This window comes from Macaca mulatta, chromosome 17 (assembly GCF_049350105.2).
Source record: "Macaca mulatta isolate MMU2019108-1 chromosome 17, T2T-MMU8v2.0, whole genome shotgun sequence".
Lineage (NCBI taxonomy): Eukaryota > Metazoa > Chordata > Mammalia > Primates > Cercopithecidae > Macaca > Macaca mulatta.
In genome coordinates, this window is record NC_133422.1 from 96,510,110 (window position 1) to 96,527,415 (window position 17,306).

Below are 17,306 nucleotides of genomic sequence, written 5' to 3' on the forward strand. Positions count from 1 at the left end.
GATGCTAATTTCAGGAGACCACTGGCACTTATGACCACCCAGATGCCTGCACCTAGAACATGGAAGCATTTATGGCACCAGGAGGAAAATAATATTCTCATAAATGCCAGCCTGTGATAAAATACCAATAATGAATCTTTATGCATTTTATGTAAAATTACCTTATCATTCAGAAAAATCAATCAGACTAAAACCAGAATTCTAAACTCTTGAAGGATTCAAGAGAAATCCTGTAATCTGACAGATGAGGGGACAGACTAGGAGAGATTAGGAAGTTTTAACACAGGTATTGGTTGTCAGATCCAGGACCCAGGTGTTCGGAATAAAGCCTAGAGATTTATTCACTGTATTATCAGTCTCTTTTCCATCCTTCTTTTTCTTCTCCATCTTTCTTATGCCAGAAACACATTCTCACTTCAACTATCCTTTATCCCTGCCCTGATGACGAATGACGTTTTCCTTTCATTCCCAGTTTTTCCTTATTGTTTACAATTTACATTCCAAACCTTGGCTTTCTATGGAGGATTTTGTTAGTCTTTCAAAAGTCACAGGTTTGGAAAACAAACAAGCAAACAAAAAACTTGACTGCTTCTCTCAGCACTAGAAATAGTTATAGGTGGTTAAAGTACATTTTTGTTCACAAATATCATTTTAAACTATCTAATTTTTGGCAGAATTATTACTCTGCCAGTTTCTGTTCTGTGTCCTTGTAGCCCACACTGTACCTTCAATCAAATGGCTTGTATCTGACATTAAATCTCCTATAACACAATATCAAGTACTATATTGCAATCATTAGGAACACAAAAGAAATAACTATTGTCATATTGAAGAAAAATCCCCCAGAGAACAGGCACCTTTAGCATTGGAAATGGGAACTTACATCTTAGTCAAGTACTTTTTTTTCTGTCTCCAGAAGATGGAATTATCTGACACATTAAATATCTTATTTGGATAGCAAAGGACTATGAAAGTTACTTCCTGAAATAAAAATAGAGGAAGATACACCTCAAGTCAAATCACCGTTGTGATATTCATTCACCAGAATTCAACTGAAATGACCTTAGTATTTTATCGACTACATCTAAACCTATGGATCTTCAAAAACATCAATTCCATATTAGACACTAGTTTACACTGCACAAAAATTAATTTTTTAAAAAATTGGCATAGCTTAAAATGGATGAATTTATTTCTCAAATTTAAATCTCCACTAACTTTTTTCGTTAAATCTGAGCTTGACTGGAGTTGTCATTTTTTCAAAAATGTACTCATTTTAGTTCAAAACTTCTTAGTTGAGTTAACAACTTTTCTCATGGCTTTTAAAACTTAAAGCTCAAATGTTAAATGTAATAAATATCAAAAATATTTAATACCCCTTATACAACATCAAACTTTTTCTTGACAAATTTTCTATGGTTTTAATTTTTACTCAAAAATCTTTAACGGAAACAGATTATGTTTGAAATTATACTTCTCAATAATTTCACTGAAATACAGTTTATTCCCTAGGTAACAATTCCCTAAAGTTTTTCATTACATCATAATGTGTTTATAACTTCTTGTTAGAAAAGGTGTCAGACCGTGTTATGAAAAAATGTCTGGCACATAAAAGCAGTACAATAAAACAGTTAAAAATGTAAGCTAATGAGTCATACTAACTATGCTCCAATCTTATCTTTTCTATCTGCTACCCGAGAGACTCTGGACAGATTCTTAAACTCTCTGTATTATCAGTGTCCTTATTTTAATAATATTTGCTTATAAAAGGTTATTGGGATAATTAAATGAGCTAATACAGGTAAAGTGCTTAGAACAGTGCTAGGCAGAGTGGATTGTACAAATATCACCACTATTGTTATCGTATAGGTATAGCTATTATTATTATATAGGATAATAATTGCTATATTTGCTCTATATTACTATTTTAGTAGGGCCTCAGTAACAAATTATGGAATAAATACTTGCAGATAAACATTATTTGTACTGAAATATTTGAAGTTCAAAATTTTTTACATTGAAATAAACAGAGCAGTTTAATTAGGAGGTACTAATACAGATTCATAATTGCTTTTGGTTTTTATCTAAGTCCTCTTTCTAAAGATGGCTAAGGCGTACAGGGGCCTGGCTTAGGCAGAGGAGATCTCTTAGGGTAGGGGCTGAGTAAACTGTGTCTCTTACCAGACTTTGGGTTCAGAGCAAGGAGTCAAGGATGGGAAGAGGAGAAAACCAACATCTGTAAGTCAGAGAATAAAGACACCGAGGGGAGGCCTGGAAGCCAAGCAACTGGAGAATCAGAAGGAAGGAGGAGAGGAGAGAACAACACACCCAGTAATAAGCTGAAATTGTTCCTGGGACTCACCCTGGGCAAATGCTATTGCCCTCAGTGACCCTCATGAGATCTGATTCTTGCGTGCAGAAACTGTATTCAAAATTCAGGCGACTGGACTTGGCAGTTAATGCATTTCTTGTTTCTATTCCTGATGCTTAGCCGGCACCAAGCATAATCAGTACTTTTATTTTAGGCTTAGACACATACTCAGAATGATATACCCTACCTTTAAAAAAGAATAACATACATTTACAACCTCATGACAAAAAACAAAAATTAAAAAATGAAAAGCAACTCTCGCAGCAGCACAAAGATAAGACAAACATTTCAATTTCCCTGTCATCAACATATGTATCAGAGTACAGCATTGTGATGCAATTATTAACAGAAAGTAGAACTAGAAGCTACAGCAGACACACTGCATCTAATAATGTTGAGGCCTCTAAAATATTACTTGGGAAGAAAATAAAGAAACAAAAATAACAGAGCAAATTCCAAATCAACAAGACTGAGTTGTATCTGAAAATAAAGTATGTCTAGGAAGTGATCCTTTTTGTATTTAATTTTTTCTAAAGGGAGCATAGGGAATTCTAGTTTGATCTTGCTGGCAACATGCTGCATATTTATCTTGTGCTAGAGAACACAATTTGCATAATGTGGGACCCAGTTCTGCATGCGGGGACACCCTTCAGGGAACTCAGATTGAAGGCTCAAGAGTAAGAAGAGCCAGCACTTTTGAGCACACCATGAAGGGAATCCACAGCTCAAACTTCATTTCCATGTCATAGGATTTCCCAAATTGACTGAAGAAAATCGATTACATTTTCTGGGAGGCCCCCTGGAGAATGTTTCTGTTTAAGATACACACACACACACACACACACACACACGAAATGTGTGTGTATGCTTACCTATAGTTTTGTTGGTGGTGATATTTAACAATGACAGAGTTTTAAAGAATTTACATGAGGATGACACGTAAGAGCATATTTTAATGCATTTAAGACTTCATCAATTTTTGCTCAAGGAATAATAGAAAAAAGCACCTTTAACTGGAGTCTTTACTGCTTAAACCTGTGGCAGAAATGAATTCTAACTACATTATATGCATGAATACAGCATATCTGAGTGCAAATTAGTTGTAAATAGAAAATATTTCAGAAGAGGCCGTATAGTTAGAAAAGTGCTCAGCTTCCAATAAATATTACCACAAAACACAGAGGCTTGCAAGAGATACACATTTCAATATTATAAGTAGTTGTTTTTTCAATAAAATATCCACACACTTTGAATTCTGATTTTAAAAACACTCTCCTTTTACTTTTCTCTTTTTTTTTTTAGAATGCATATTGTTTCTTTTAAAACAATGTACAAGAAACTCTAACTAGAAATACAAAAGATTCGATTCATGTGTAAACTAGGTTGCTTTTTAAACTATGGCAAAATCACTGTTTAAGACATAGTACTACACTTCCTTTAGATAAACTCATATTACTAAACATTGATGATGATAAATAAGCAGCTTCTAAGCATTCTCGCAAAGATTGAACACTAAGGCAAAAACTGGCAGAAACAATAGATGCAGAACTTTCTTTCTGTTGTTGCTGCCATTGTTATTTTACGTGCATTGAACGAATGGCCAAGATCTTTGGCGTCTTACTTACTGATGGGTAGAGGTAACCTTCTCCATTCATGGCTATATACAACCCTGTTTTCACTCCCTGGATGGCAACAACACGCAGTCCCACTGGAATGAGGTTGAAGAGCGCTGTGAAGATAAACATGGTCTATCATGAGTGGGCAGGAAGAAGCAGGGCACAATGTAATTTTTTCTTTCTGATTCATTTTATTTAAGAAACATCATCTTTACCGATACTTTCCAAGAAATTCCAATTAAATAATTTTTATTTCGCTTTATAAGTAAGAAGTTTCTGCTATGGGTAAAATGAGTACTTCAGCTTCAATCTTTAAATGTTAGCAGTCTTGCTGACAGCATTCTGAAGAACTGATGCGATAATAAACAGAATCAAGCCTGTAATCGTGCCTCTAGAAACATTGTCTCTGACACCATTAGATACTAAAAGAAATAAACTGTGAAGTCTCTCAAAGAGCAGAATCTTAAAAGTCCAAGTTGAGTGTTTATTCTAACCCTCTACACAGAAAGTGTGATTTGTCACCACAATGAGATCAGGCCAGAAGTTAAAAAGGTGATTCCAAAACTAAATGACTGTGGTAGAACCAACATGATATGCCAGCAAAGCCAGGAAAAGATGTGCACCTGCCAATGAGCTAAATTTAGAAAGAACTAATCAAAACTGAATGACATGCAAATGTCAGAGAGACTACTCATTTGTGTTTCCATGTTTTGTTTCTTCTCTGTTGATAAATCGTTAAAAGCATTTTATCTATTTTTGCAAGATAGCAATGTTAAAACATTAAAAAACTTAATATCCCTTTAATGCATTTCCATGGCAGTGTTACATGTTGAATGTTTAGTAGGTCTTCTAGCATCATTCTTAGAGATAACTGCTTGATGATTTTGGAGATTTTATTATAGATACATTTGTAAGATAACTATTAATTATTTACAGTGAGGTTATCTGCTGCTACTCAAGTCCTTCTTAACTAAGTCTAATTCTAAGCAGGACAGAACAGGAAATGAAAATACTAAAATAGTGGCATAAATGGGTAAGTACAATATCCAAACTCAAGCTCTCTATTGCACAAAAGCAAATCATTTGAAAAATGTGGGCAATTTGGACTTCATTCCAAGGGTCTAAGTAGTACATAATTAAAAACAAACTTTACAAATTGTGTTCTATTTAATTCTCAGGGACATGTTTCCTCTTAATAGGTTGAAGAAAATTACACCCTTTCTTTTGATTATTACATGCTACAGTTCTCAAGATCCCAAGAGGTCTGTGCTACATAAATATAAAAGGAAAACCTCAGGCCAGAGCCATGAATATTATCCCTGGAAAAATACTCAGGGGCATCTATGGTTACTTGGATATTAGTTTCACTATGTAAACTAATATCAGATTTTCTGCTATAGGATTTTAGGGGATTATGTTATTCTTATGAAAGAATTCGTTTTTTCCTCATTTCCATTATTTAATATTAAATATAGATGTGAGTTGTTGAGTACTGGGAGCTACCTGTGCTAGTTGGCAACTCTCAGTATTCCTTCTTGGTGGGAGATGGCTATATTCACTCCTGTTTAGAATACCTGAACTGTACCATCTCCCTTACATCTTGAAAGAATGGGCACCATAGAATAATTCCTGATTTATGTACAAAATTTTGGAGGGAAACCATAACCATATGCCTGTCCACGCGAGCTACACTAACCTAATTAATTCAAACATAATTATTCTAACTTTCCTCTTCTAACTTTCACACACTCTGAATGATATTTGAAGGTGCCACATATTTGATATAGAAAACAAACAGATTATGAATTCACCAAAATGATGTGGTTATGGGAACCAAAAAATTATACAAGATAGTTTAAAATGATCATACTGAAAAAAATACTAGTGTTTTTCCCTTGGGTTTTGGTTGGGATCTGAATTATAAAACACAAGGTATTGGCTGGGTGCGGTGGCTCACGCCTGTAATCCCAGCACTTTGGAAGGCCAAGGCAGGTGGATCACCTGAAGTCAGGAGTTTGGGATCAGCCTGACCAACATGGTGAAACCCTGTCTCTACTAAAAATACAAAATTAGCTGGACGTGGTGGCACACGGCTGTAATCCCAGCTACTCGGGAGGCTGAGGCAGAAGAATCACTTGAACCTGGGAGGTGGAGGCTGTGGTGAGCTGAGATTGTGCCATTGCACTTTAGCCTGGGCAATGAGCAAAACTCTGTCTCAAAAATAAATAAATAAATAAATAAAAATAAAATACAAGGCATTATAATTTACAGAATGATAGTGGAAAGTGAATGCTTATAAACACTAAAATGTGGAGAACCATTCAGAGCTGACCATGATGGAACTGGTGCTAATTAAAACCACAGATACCCACATTAATTGAGACACAATTTTATTTCTCCACTCTCTTTGTTTCTTACATAATTATAAGGCAATGTCACAAAGCCTAGGGGAGTAAGAATAACGAAGAAGTTTTTGTGACTCTGTTCATTCGTGGAACACTCCAGTTCTTCATATAACAGTGATTTTCAACTCTGGCCGCACATTAAAACTAGCTGTGTTCATAACATAGGGTGGCCAGGCTCAACCCCATACCTACTACATCACAATCTCTGGAAATGGGTTTAGGACAGAAGGAATTTTTTTGAAAAGTTCCTCAAATGACCCTAACATACAACTAAGGTGAGAACTGACATCCTGTGGGGTGGTGTCCACTGAGTGATTGAAGTATTTTGCACATCAAGTTACCAGGTTGAGAATTTCTAAGGTGAGAGGGACTTCTGACGTTTTGCCATAGTTAATAGCGTATTGGTATCTGTAGAGTCCTGTTCTGCTTGTAGTAGCTATTGTCTGTCAATAGGAACAATGAAGTTTAACAGCACAGAAAAAATCCATGGCATCCCCAATAGGAAACCGGGGGAAAAGAAAAATCACCCACTTATAAGATACCATAGTTCATGGGGATGCTGATGTTTAGAAGAATTTTAAAGAAATAAACCTCTGAAATTGAGAGTGGTTACGAGGTTACCTAGGTGCTCACTTCCTTTTGTGAAAGATCTTTCCATTATTATGGTAGTCAATAATAAGCAGTCGACTTGCTATAGTACTTTCTCCACCAGAACCATTTACCCATCATCCATGATTTGTGTGCTACTTTTCCTTCCCAGAGAGCTATAGATCTTAGACTGGAAACCCTTGGAGAACAGAGGCACCAAGGTTCATCTACCAGTGGGCCTTTTTTTCCTCCTCTTAATTCATCTGAAATTTTTAACAAAGGCAGTTTAGCAGGATGGTTCTTTTTTTCATTCTAAATAATTTCATACTTAGTGTGGGAAATGAACTGAACTCAAATCATGAAGATATGAAAGTTCAAGCCTTCAATTTTGTTATTTAGTGACTTTTAGAGTGCTATCTGGGTGAGTTTTAGGGTTTTTTTTTTTAATTATTTTTCCTAGTTATGGATAACTAACCTATGGTTTGTATTCAGGGAGTTATAAAAAATGGAAACATTTTTATGAAGGATTATAGCATTATTACATCACTTCCCTCCTCACAACAAAAGAGCTGTACTCTAAGTACGACCTGACAGCCTTTCGAAAGCACATCCCTATTTTTAAAGAATTTTTCAGTGCTTACATCTTTCATAAGATTCATGAGACTACTGAAATGAACCAGAGAAAAGAAAATGTCTTTAAATTCATCCTAAGAAACACCGTTTTGCAATTTACATAGGTCAGAGTACATAAAAATAAAGTTAATTAGTAATTTCCATTACTTTTATAAATCTGCTAAGATTCTGCCAATTGTATTAAATTTTATAGTCATGTAATTTGTATAACATTTTGAGGAGGGAACATTTATTTTACCCACTGTTTTTCTTTATTTCTTTGCAAATGTTGAAATAGTAACAAAACTAAACTAACTGGCCTACAGTGCACTTGAAATGCAATATAATGTCTCAGAAAAGCTGTGAACCAGAACTTTGCATAGGAATTTGAGCCCCTTGAGTGTGAGCATGATTTTCTCCTGATTTGTTTTTACAAAGGAGATCCTGTTTCATCTTCCTTCTCAGGACTGTGTCTCACTAGCATTTAGAGTGTCAGAACAAATTTCAAGATTCGTTCTGAGTTTTTGCTCCTTCTACTGCAGATACAGAAGGAAAAAAATCCCCATACATTTACAGAACAGAAGGTGGAGTGTTTTTTAGTATCTCAGCTTTCCAGTTTAGTCTTTAAAATTATTCAGATAACCAGACTTGTATGTGTGCACATAATAAATCTGCACTTCCATATTTAGAAAGTGCTTATTCAATTCTGAAGCAGTATGACTTTTAAAAGGCAATGTCTAATAGACACTTCTCAAAATGATATTGATTCCTATCATTAGAGGTAACCAATTTGGTTGGCACTACAAAAATTACACAAAGAAAAAAAGCTATAGAAAAAACACATAAAACCTTTGAGTGAAATTATTTTCAAGTAGTCCAATAAAGCAATATGTTTATGAAGCTATGGTGTATGTCCTGTTTTGAAAACTTTTGTCATAAAATGGACGGCATCAGTCTTTAGTCTGATGAATCTTTCAGAGTGTCATAGCTCATCTAGCGAGCAGAGTTATGGGAATCCAGTTATCACGTTCTAATCCTCCCAGGCCAAACAAAATTTGAGAACACTGAAGACATCAGAAATTATGAATCCCTAAACTTTGTGACCTACACAACAGTAACACATAAGAGAAAGGAAATGGCTGTTGTCAGCAAATGGTTTTTGTCAGCAAAAGGAGTTAAAGGGGAAAAGAAACTGAGCAGAGATACATGTATTAGCCTGAACCACAAGAAACTGACATCTTTTGCTGGTCAAAGATTGTCAAGTACCAATTATCTTTGAAAGTCCAAACTAATAACAAAACCTGCACAAATAATGTTTGGCATAAAATGCCTCCCCTTTCTTTTGTAGTTGAATTGTTTTACCTTCTCTTTTCCTATATAAAAAAGGAAATAAAGTAAAAGTAAACCAATAAACATAAAAGGGAAAAATTTTAAAATAAAAAGGGTGATATGAGACACAAAGAGAGTAAAGAGGTTAGGAATTGATGAGGACAATGTAGATAAACACAAAAATTAAAAAGGAATTGAAGAAAAAATAAAAAGTGAAGCAATGCACAACATATAAAAAGTGAACACAATGGCTGGAAAAATAGTGATATTTTACATGGCAAAACCACACGTAAAAATAACCTATTCTGTATAACTAACTACTGTCAGAATCAGTGTTACTGGCAATTTGATCACTAGAATTTAAAAAAGGAAGTGCTGAATTTTAAATTGAGCTGATAAAAATATATAAAATAAAATAAAAATAAAAAAGGAAGTGCCTTCTGATTTGATTATGTGTATTATTCAAATCCTCACTTCTTTTCATGGAATGATGTTTATATGTGAAGAATAAGAGATACATTAATTAAAAAATTCATATCTACTTTTGATCCACCAGTAATGTTTCTTATGATTAAATATTTCTAATAAAAACAGTTTTGCTTTTCACTAACTCCCCCAAACAGTAAAAAGTATGCTTATTTTGGAACTAATATGCTAAATTAAAAATGAATCGAATGCCAATATAAACAGAAAATGGGAGAGCAAAACACAGACAGTTGAGCAAGGAGAGGCACCAGACGGAGAAACGTTATACATAAAGAAATAGGAAAAAGAACACAGACATTAATACAATGGAAGATGTGTAGCTTTTTAATTAAAAATTATCACAGATGCAATTCTATAAAGTAGTTAAACACTTTGCACAATGAATTTCAAAGTACACAACCTTCATGTTTTTTCTATACTTTTTTTTGTTAAATGCAAATAATTTTAAATTATATTTCTACTATGTAAAACGAAACAAAACAAAACAAAACAAAACTATTCCTTGTAGATTTTGAGTTTCCACAGGCATCATTAAGAACCTCAGAGCCTGATAAAATAATACATCCAATGAAAACATGTAATTAATTTTTACCTAAATACACTAGTGTACTTACTTAACTTTTATAATAATAAGATTAAAAGTAATAATACTTTTCTGGGTATGACAACTGTTTAACATAATCATCTTTAAACCACAGTTTTCTTTGGTTGCTCCATTAATATTTTCATCCACATAGTGTAAATAAAATTGTAAATGGCATTCTAGCGTGTAACATTTATAAAGATGAACCAACATGACCAAAAATTTGCAAATGAATCTTAAAAAGTCACTTAAGTAGCAGTGTATCTTCTACCAACTGTGTAACTGGTGGCCTGAGGTTGTCACTTACTAGAATTAGTGCTGTCATCCTTGGTTCCATCGAGAGCTCCATCGGGGTGCATTTGCAAGTAGTAGCCTTGCCTGCAATATAACCTGGTCACTATACCCTTGAGCTGGGGATCTGAAAGGCAAACATAGTTATCATAAGCCTCACAGTGTGTCACCAAGTTTCCTTTTACTTTTCTGTTTCTCTTTCTTTTTTCAGAAGAGGACATTTTATACAAGTAGCACATTTTATTTTGTCTCTCAGATTCTTCTGTGCTTTATCAAACCTGCAGTATTCTATTTATAGAAGGTAAAGGAAATGCAGTAGTAAGCCACAGAAACAGGCATTTTATAAAACTAGTATATGCATATTTAAATTATTAATGAAAACTATTAAACTAATTAAGCTGTCAGTTGAATTATTAGTTTAAACGATAAACTAATTAATATAACCAATATTAGCACTCATGATGGCAGTTATAAGAGTTTTGCAAACTGGTGACTCTCAGAAATTTTATTAAAAGGTTTTTTAATGGAGTTCTCCTTTTACTTAAGTTGACAAGTATTCCCGAAATTAAAAACAAACAAAACAAAAAATACCTATATTTTAAAAACATTCATACTAACATTTGATACATATTCTTAGGAAAAGCCCCAATTCAGAGAACACCCCTGGATGTTCAAAGGGTCATTGTTATTTCCACGGAAGTATCTGTGCTACTTAGACATTATCCACAGGAAAATGGAAAACTCTACTTGTGAGCTAGGGGAAACACAACAAACCCATGCATATGAGGTCAGCTCTGAGGCAATCGAATAGAGAAATTAGACAAGTTAAACAGATAAACTCATTAACTTGTGTAACTAAAAAGGACAGTCAAATTATACAATATGAAATCTGATTCTTTGTCAACGGGCATTGAGATAGAGGGCAGTGTAAGTTTATTTAAACAAAAAGGGAAATCATGTGGTAATAGATCCTCGTTTGATGATTCATTGAAAAGACATCCACTCTAGTAATCCAGTGCTTCACAAAGAGTCAGTTGTACCTTTGAAAACAAATATTTGCATGTGGTTTTGCAAAAGCCATCCCCATCTCAGGGACAGATTGGATGTGGGACATCATAATCTTCACCATGGCAACTGGCATCTCTCCGCAACAGCTGAATAGGCCATGCTAATGCAACCCGGCTGTCAAAACAGTCGGACGTTACTGAGTAATGAAACCTAGCACCTTGTAATCGATAGAAAAATTGTGGTCTTGCAAATAGGTGAAGACAAAAAAAAAATTTTTGAGAGCTATCCTTAAACTCTTTATTAGTCCTGAAGAAATTACAAAGAATTTCAACATCTATTTCTATGCACATCATTTAAAACTGATCATCTGAGACATGACTCCATTGTACATAGACTTGCTTCATAGATGGTATAAGACTGGAAAAATCCTTTTGGAAAAGAATGCATGAACAGCAGAGCACCACAACATCAGTATGACTAGCCACATTAGAATATGAAAGCTTTTGAAAGAGTAGGATTTAAAAAATAAATTTCTATGTGATTATTGGATTGTGTTACATATATTCCTTATTCTGTAGCATATAACTTCCCAAATCACATAATTCTAAGATATGCACTAGCGGAAAAAAATACTAGTGTGCGACTGGGCTAAGTACTAAAGACTTCTTTCTTAGTTTTGCTGTATTTTATTTATGCTCTTCCCTGAAAATACGTAGCATGGAAAAGAAGAGAACAAAAGCAAAAAGAGTAAAAACTGTGAAAAAGAGAATTTTTTATTATTCTCTTGTCAAGAAAAAATACTGAGAATATTAGTGATTGACGATTTTTCTGTAAAACCTTTATGTTCTGACATCACTTATTCCTAAGCAATCTTCTATTTGAGCTACTATGTCTTCTGAAGTTGAATTAACTAGATCAGGTGAGGCAGTGAGAAGCCACCTACCCACCCACTCACACGCACCCTCATGCTTACACAAACAGACCCCTTTGGGATTATGCCTCATTTTGGATGAGGGAGCACAAATAAAATGTAAAATTATGTTTTTCTCCTTTAACTTCAAGAAAATACAACCAAATTGATTTTGATTCATCTGGTTGCATACGGTTCGATGTTTTTCCTTTTTAGAAATCATAACGCCATTGATTTTATTCTTCTCAGGTGCCAGGCATTGTTAGAAGCACATTCTATTTTTAACTCTTGGATCCTCACCATTACCTTACTTAATAGAAGCCCACTTAGAGGATGAAGAAATGGAGATACAGAGCAATTGATAGTAACAATATGACCAAAGGCACATAACCAGTAAGTCAATAGCTGGAATCTGATCACTCGGCTCTGGACCCTGCCCACTTAACTGCTACCTGATGCAGCCTCTACAAGTGGAATAATTGAACTAAAATGTCTTCAACACTAAAAATAAAATGCAAATCAATCTGTTTAAAAAACCAAAACCAACTTGTATTTTGAAGATTAACCACCACTGTGTCTAAACTCAAATCCTGCTAGCCAGAGCTGAATTTGTGATTACAAAGCAGCAACACAAAGGTTAGAAAGAATCAAAGATCTTGAAAAATCTCTTCTCAGATCCATCCCACTTTTCCATTGGCCACATTTCCAATACATCTCTGCCCCATTTAAACCTTACCAAAATTGCTAGTTCAGTACCATACGTTTAAAACCAATGAGTTGCTCAATTCCTTTTGAAGTATCTTCACAGTGTCTCTCACTCTTTTTCTATTTTTCTATTTTTACTGCCAGCCCCTCATTACCTCTCTTAGGTGGTCTTCCCACCTGCAGTTTTCCTGTTCAAGTCCCTCAGATCTGGAAATATGCAGTGACTCTTCACTGTCCACTGAGTTACGTAAGCACCTTACTGTAGTAAGGCCCTATCTTATCTGATGGCTCTGCTCACTATAGCCCTTACCCATCCCCTGCAAGTAGCCTCACCTGATTCACTGTGGGTTACCTACAAATATTCCATAATTTCCCATATCTATCCTGTTCCCTTAACCTTATCTATCTCAAATATGGCCACCTGCATTAGAATGCCCCTTTGCACATCTGTATAGGTATGCACCCACAGGCACATACCTTTGCATAGCTGCCTCCTTTTCCTCCTCCCCACTCTGGTTCTATCAACACGTCCATTTCCTCAAGAGCACTTTCTTGAAACCTCAGATGAGGTCAAATTGTTCCTTTGGACAATTTTATGGTAATTGTATGGTATCATAGGTGAGTATGTAGCAATTTATGCGTTCTGGGTTAAGTAGATTTATAAGTTATATTATCTAGTTTAACTAAAGTTAGAATAGTTTAGGTGGGGAAATCCTATAGAGATAATAAGGATTAGACATGATACTAATAAAATAAGCAAAAATAAACACTAAACAAATAACAAAGATGAGACTTTTCTCTTACATGGATTTTGTGGTTAAAAGCAAGTACAGAAACTAATAACAAAACAAATGATGATCTATTGAAATCTAACATGAAATTAGCCAAAGGAGTTTGAAAATGTAAAGACAATCTGAAATATAGTTACCATGATAAAAAATGAAACCTTATCCTAAATGCATATAATAGCTTCAGATATAAAAGTGTGAAAATATTACATGTGTGATACATGTATCACATGTAATACAAACATGTATTAATATACATGCTCATTTTTAAATAAGCTTATAGAATAAGGTTTGCATATTTTTCTAGTAAATGTTAAATATAAGGCCTACAAGAACAAGTATTTTTGTTTTAAATACTGATGTATCCCAAACTCTTACAATACAGATTCCCAATGAATAATAGAAAAATAAATAAATATCTAAAGTCCTACACCTATATTTTAGCTAGCCATGCAAAAATGCAAAATGCTTCTTAACTCATAAAATTATTAGAGCTCTTTATTCTCTTCTAAAATATTTGTGTTCAGAATACCTACTCTGCTTAAGAAAATACAAAACTTAGAATCTCTTCTTTGCCTATCTTAATTCCCCTTTTCCTCCAGTTTTGTCTTTTATTTTCTATTTAGTGTGCCTGATAATTTTACTAAAAATGTTTTGAGGATACCCCTTGCACAAAACTCTGTGCTAACTACGATCTGTGATATTAATTAAAATAGAAATAATGAAAACTAATGTGCATACATATCAAGAAAAAAGATGTTTCATAATAGATTACCCTCAACACTCCGAACTGAAAGAAATGCAAATCAGTCCAACCGCCTTCATATTCAGGGGGAAAATACCCAACATTTTTAATTAAAACACTCATTCTCTTAGAAGTGGGTTCAATTAAATCAAACACTGTCATAAATGGTTTTCATGCAATGGGAAGACTGGCAAAAGAAGAATCAGGATAATCAATCAAATGGTGTATATATTTTAAACTATGATTTCAACGGAGAAATGTACACTATGACATATGTTTTTCCGTAGCAAACACATGAATGTATATACATCATATGAACTATGTTTATACACACATAAATCTCAGTACTAATTGGTTATCAGTGTAGGTTCTTAAACGTAGGTTCTCTTCTATTAGCTATGGAAAATCACACATTTTTATAGGGTAAAAACAACCTTTGTAATATACATTTTTGCAGAAAAAAAAAATGTGGCAGATCTAATTAGATTTTGGCACTCCCAGGAGCCCAAAATAGTATTTGAATAATTTGCTTAAAGATATACATTATCATATAATCCAACCACAAAAATAAACCATGTCCAGGAACTTATCCAAAGGACGGAGAAAATAAAGGTGGGATAGGGACACTAAAGAAAATGATACATAAAATTAAAGGCATGGGAAAATTTGCTATCTCTGTTTATCCCTTAAGATTACACTCAATTTCCTTCATGGATTGACCCAATGCTACCTCCAGAACCCTTTCCCTTAGGAACCTGGTTCCAGTTACTTCAGAGTGATTTACCCAACTCAGGGTCCCATTCCAATGTACTATTATGTGTGTTAAATTTTAACACTGCTCCCACAGGCTAGAATATCTCTCCACCACTTCTCTGCCTATCAGAATCCTATGTCTGCAGGCACTAGAGATAGTATCTTGCATTAAAAACAAACAGGCCAGGCACAGTGGCTCACACCTATAATCCCAGCACTTTGGGAGGCTGAGGTGGACAGATCACCTGAGTTCAGGAGTTCGAGACCAGCCTGACCAACATGGAGAAACCCTGTCTCTACTAAAAATACAAAATTAGCTGGGCGTGGTGGCACGCACCTGTAATCCCAGCTACTCTGGAGGCTGAGACATGAGAATTGCTTGAACCCGGGAGGCAGAGATTGTGGTGAGTTGAGTGTGCCATTATACTCCAGCCTGGGCAACAAGAGCAAAACTCCGTCTCAAAAACAAACTAATAAAAAAAACAAATAAACAAACAAAGAAAACTCCAAACAGCTCTTGCCCTCAAAGAGTTTGCTGTTTGTTGAGGAGAGGAAAGAAACTATAATATGGCTTTATATCAACTAGCCATGTGTTAAATTAGTGAGTTTGTGTGTCTTTCTGCTCTGCAAATAAATGATAAATCCCTTGATAATTTGCATATCACTCAAAATAACCTATCACTGTGCTTGCCACAGAACAGGGGCTCAACTAGTATTTATTGAACCGAATTCACTTTCTGTTTTGTTTTTTAAAGTATCTATATATAAGTCCTAAATGGCCTTTGAGGTAAAATGCACTTTTTGTATTGTATTTAAGAGTTGGAGAAAAGCATGCTTGAGCTGAAGATAAGTGTGGGTTTTGAAATGGAAACACCAATAATTTTAAGCTTTTCCCCCAAAAACTATTGTAGCTAAAACATTTCCTCTAGGTAAGGTATACTAAGAGAATGACTGGGGGCAAAGACTTTTCTGGGGAAAATGTTTGAAGAGATCATTAAAAGGAAGGGAGATTGTAAGAATCCTGCTTAACACTTGACCCTTATCTCCAAGGAGCAGACCTAACAGGAGTATCTCAGGATTCCTAGCCCAGGGTTGAACTCTCACTAGCTTTTTGAGTATCTAGTGTATGTAAACTACAGAAGGAAGGAAATCTTTAGAACTCAGAGAAGCACTCTTTCCAACACTATTTTCCAATGAAATTTTCTCATTGCAAAGTTCCAACATATTAGAAACACACTGTAGCTCTCATGACCCACATAATCCAGAAACGGACAATAAAATGGCCAAAATATCAGATCTATTGTTCCACCTTATTTATTCATCACTTACAAAGATGAATACTTGTATGATAAAACATCGTGCGCTTTGGCCTACTAATTTATTAAGTTGTCATTACATATTTTCAAAATTAAATCCTAAATATCAATTATGTAATTGCAAAATACAACAATTAGCAAAATTCTTGTGCCTATTTCAGTAAGAAAAGCATGTATCTTTTGGTGACAATATTTGGGATCCAAGTCAATCCATCATTACAATCCCATCTAGAAAAAGCTTTCCTGATTCTATACTGTGCCAGGGATTCCTGATTTGTGAATGATTTCATTTGCTCCTTCCCAGAACACAAGCACGCAGGCAAAGAAGCTGTGTGCTCTGTCTGGGGTGCTCGCGTGTTGCTCAAGTGCCATCTATTCATCACCATCAATGTTATCATCTGTGGCATTGACAGAGGTGGGTGTGTTACTCATCTTCAGACTCCTTGTTGATATGTCAATGACACCAAACACTAAAAGACATACTTATGGTACTTTCAGGAACTTTATTTGTCCTTCTATTAACATAAATATTAGAAAGGAATACACTGCCAGCTGAGAGAGTAAATATTTCCCAGATTATGAAGCAAAGAGCATTTTATGTAAGTTCTTAATTGCTATTGACAACTAAAGAGGGAAATGTGAGATATTTCAGTTTGTTATCTAAATACGATTCATTTTTAACTGTAGATACAGTATTATGTTAAATTTAATACACAGATTTAACATATTCAGCTAAGTCACTATGAAGAATGATTCACTTCTCCTTTCGGAAACTAGAAATGGGATTCCCTGAATTTAAA

At 34.6% G+C, this 17,306-nt stretch overlaps 1 protein-coding gene across 1 annotated transcript in view; it reads right to left on the bottom strand.

The window, feature by feature from the left end:
- The window catches only part of FGF14 (fibroblast growth factor 14), a 195,683-nt gene that overhangs the window by 142,988 nt on the left and 35,389 nt on the right, over window positions 1–17,306 (bottom strand). The window contains exons 2-3 of the mRNA XM_001093573.5: window positions 10,298–10,408; window positions 3,997–4,100 (exon numbers count right to left, since the gene is read on the bottom strand). Coding sequence (XP_001093573.1) covers window positions 3,997–4,100; window positions 10,298–10,408 — 215 coding nt within the window. The remainder of the gene's footprint in view (window positions 1–3,996; window positions 4,101–10,297; window positions 10,409–17,306) is intronic.